Consider the following 3,314-nt stretch of genomic DNA (forward strand, 5'->3'; position numbering starts at 1 on the left):
CCGCCTTGTTTTTCACTGCCAAAAGAGGAGGGGAAAAAAAAGGGAAGGGAAAAAAAACCCCCTTCTGAAACTTCGGGCTGTGGAAGGGCAGGAGAGCAAGGGACGAGTCCAGCGAGCTCTGCGCAGCCCCGTTTGGCAGCCCCGCCGCAGCCCCGCCGCCCTCCGGCTCCCTCCCCGGCGCCTGCGCACTTGGGCTCCCTCATCCAGCTGGAAACCAGCTCAGAGTTTTCAGGAGCTGGTTTTGTTCCCACTGAGTTTCCAGCTGCTCCAGCTGTGGGCACCGGCGGTAAATCGGGCCGGCTGCTTTCTTGCCCGCCCCGGCCTTCTCGCGAAATATCTCCCCTCCTCGCCGCGCCTTTGCTCGCCCAGCCGGCAGCCCTCGGAGGGAAATCGTCTCCCGGGGGAAAGGATTTCCGACCGCTCCTGCCTCCTCTCGCAGAGGCCGGCGTGGTTCCCGCGAGCGGTTCCCGCGGGCGGTGAGCGGTTCCCACGAGTGGTTCCCGTGGGCAGCAAGCGGTTCCCGCGAGCGGTTCCCACGGCCCCATGGCAGCGCAGCGCGGCGGGGATGGCGGGCGCTTCCACATCGTCTCGCCCGTCCTGGAAAGCCTGGCCTTGTCCGAGGCGGCCGGCACCAAGGTCTACATGAAGCTGGAGAACGTGCAGCCCACGGGCTCCTTCAAGATTCGGGGCATCGGCTACCTGTGCCAGGAGGTGAGCGCGGGGGGCTGGGCACGGCGCTGCCCGGGCTGGCGCGGGGGCCCTTGGCCACGCGGGGGGGGGCCGGGAGCTGCCGCCTGGCCGCATCCCATCCTGGCGGAGCCTGCGGAGTGCACGGAGGCAGAGCCGAGCCCTGGGCGCCCGCGCGCTCTCTCCCGGCTTTCAGGCTGCCAAGAAGGGCTGCCGACACTTCGTCTGCTCCTCAGGTACCCGGGCGCTGAGCTGGGGCGGGGGCGGCCGGGGGGGGGTAGTTACGCCTGGGAATAAATCCCTGCTCCCCACTCCCTTCTCCGCGTGCCCCCCTCTCCCATTTCTCCCGGCCGTGGTGTGAAGCCAGGTGTCCCCGCGCCACCGCGGTGGGTGACGGGGGGCCCCAGCCTCTGTGTTGGGTGGCGAAGCCTCGCGGGTCCTTGCCACGTGGGGGGGGGAAGGTAGCTCTCCCCAAAACCCAGGGGGTCCACGCGGAGGGAGCGGATGGGATCCAGGCCGGGGGAGCCTGGCAGCACCGGGGATCTGGTGGTGGTGGTGGGACCTGGTGGTGGTGGTGGGATCTGGTGGGGGGGATCCGGTGGGGGGGACCTGGTGGGGGCGACCCGATGTGGGATATCTGATGCAGGTTCCAGGACAGGGAGGGCGGTTGGGAAGCAAGGGGAGGCTGATCCGGGCAAGGAGGCAGCTCCGGGGGAGGGGGGGGGTTGCAGCCCCCTCCGACGGTGCAGCCCCCCCCCCCCGCCACCCCACGGGGCGCCGGGGGGGGCTCGAGCCCCTGCGTGGCCCCTCGTTTCCGCAGGGGGGAACGCGGGGCTGGCGACGGCCTACGCGGCCAGGAAGCTGGGGCTGCCGGCCACCGTGGTGGTGCCCAGCAGCACCGGCCCGCTCATGGTGCGGAAGCTGCAGGAGCTGGGCGCCGAGGTGGAGGTCTGCGGCCAGGTACCGCACCGGGGGGGCCTGGCCCCCTCCTCAGCGCCCGCCGCGCGCGTGCACGGCGCCCGCGATGCCTGTCCCCGTCCCGAAACGCCCCCCTGCTGCAGCCAGCACGCTCGGCACCGGGGCAGGGTGACCCACGGGCGCGGGACGCCCTGCCACCCCCGTGCCCTGCGCCAGCGCCCCGTCGATGCTCCCTGGGCAGCCAGTGCCCTGCACTGATTTCCCCCCCCCCCCCCGGCTCTGCGGTGACGAGGGGCTCGTCTGCGGGGGGGGCAGCCGGGGGGGGCACGGTGCTGCACGCGCTCGTGGCGGCACCGTGCCGGGGCGCGAGGGCTGCCTGGGCTTTCCCGCAGGTGTGGGATGAGGCCAACGAGAGAGCCCTGGAGCTGGCCGAGACCGAGGGCTGGGCGAGCATCCACCCCTTCGACCACCCTTTGGTCTGGTGAGTGCAGCGCGGGCGCAGCCCCCGGCCCCCCCCCGGCCCCGGTCCCCAGGTTTGGGGAGCGGCTCCGGGGCCGCGGCCACCCCGGCTGCCTCGTGCCGCAGGCAGGGCCACGCCAGCCTGGTCCGGGAGCTGAAGGAGTCGCTGGAGGCCAAGCCGGACGCCRTGCTGCTGTCGGTGGGCGGCGGGGGGCTGCTGGCCGGCGTGGTGGCCGGCCTGCAGGAGGTCGGCTGGCAGGACGTGCCCGTCGTGGCCGCCGAGACCTGGGGCGCCCACAGCCTGCACGCGGCGCTGGAGGCCGGCCGCCTCGTCTCCCTGCCCGACATCACCAGGTGAGCGCCGCGGGGCAGCTCACCGGCTTTGGGGGCAGGTCACCGGCTTTGGGGACAAGCCCCATGGGCTGGGGCTGCTGAAAGGGCCCTGCTGTCCGCGGGACATCAGTGTGGCCCGGCCGGTGGATGTGGCTTCCGACCCCGAATCCACGGCAGAGCGATGGTGGGACGGCTTGGGCTTGGCCATGCGTGCAATGAGTTGGCAGGTCTCAGCCCAGTCCTGAAGACGCAAGCTGTGCGCTGCGGTCCCTGGCTGCTGCTGCTGCTTTGCCGGCAGTGCCCGCAGGGAGTGCGCGTTTTCAGGGCCGCAGGGGCTGCGTGGGGCGCTGACCCCCCCCCTCCGCCGTGCCCCGACCTGCTGCGGGGGACAGGCCGAGCGGCACCGCGGGCTCCGCGGTGGTGGTGGGGGGGCGCGTTGGGCAGGGGCTGCTCCCCCCGCGGAGCTGCCCGCTGCCTCCGTCCCTGCCCTCCCCGCAGCGTGGCCAAGTGCCTGGGCGCCAAGACGGTGGCGGCGCGGGCGCTGCAGTGCGCCCGCGAGGGCCGCGTCATCTCGCAGGTGGTGCAGGACGCCGAGGCCGTGCGGGCGGTCGAGCGCTTCCTGGGTGAGCCGGGCGCGAGGGCCGGGGGGGGTTTTGGGAGGGGGGGCCGCGGCGAGGCTCGGCGTGGCCCATCGCTCCCCCCCTCCCCAATCCCGCAGACGACGAGCGGCTGCTGGTGGAGCCGGCGTGCGGGGCGGCGCTGGCGCTGCTCTACGCGGGGCGGCTGCGGCGGCTGCAGCGCGAGGGGCTCCTGGCCGCCGCCCTGGCCTCCGTCGTCGTCGTCGTCTGCGGCGGCAGCGGCATCCGGGCGGCCGAGCTGCGGGCCCTCAAGAGCCAGGTGGGGCTGCCGTGAGCCCG

General features: G+C 73.6%; 1 protein-coding gene across 1 annotated transcript in view; it reads left to right on the forward strand.

The window, feature by feature from the left end:
* The first annotated feature begins 543 nt into the window (after positions 1–543).
* The window catches only part of SDSL (serine dehydratase like), a 6,706-nt gene continuing 3,935 nt past the window's right edge, over positions 544–3,314 (forward strand). The window contains exons 1-7 of the mRNA XM_026075269.1: positions 544–711; positions 884–923; positions 1,508–1,647; positions 1,998–2,086; positions 2,191–2,418; positions 2,896–3,020; positions 3,116–3,302. Of these exons, the coding sequence (XP_025931054.1) occupies positions 544–711; positions 884–923; positions 1,508–1,647; positions 1,998–2,086; positions 2,191–2,418; positions 2,896–3,020; positions 3,116–3,302 (977 nt within the window). The remainder of the gene's footprint in view (positions 712–883; positions 924–1,507; positions 1,648–1,997; positions 2,087–2,190; positions 2,419–2,895; positions 3,021–3,115; positions 3,303–3,314) is intronic.

Source organism: Apteryx rowi, unplaced genomic scaffold (genome assembly GCF_003343035.1).
Source record: "Apteryx rowi isolate R43461 unplaced genomic scaffold, aptRow1 scaffold_40, whole genome shotgun sequence".
Classification (NCBI taxonomy): Eukaryota; Metazoa; Chordata; class Aves; order Apterygiformes; family Apterygidae; genus Apteryx; species Apteryx rowi.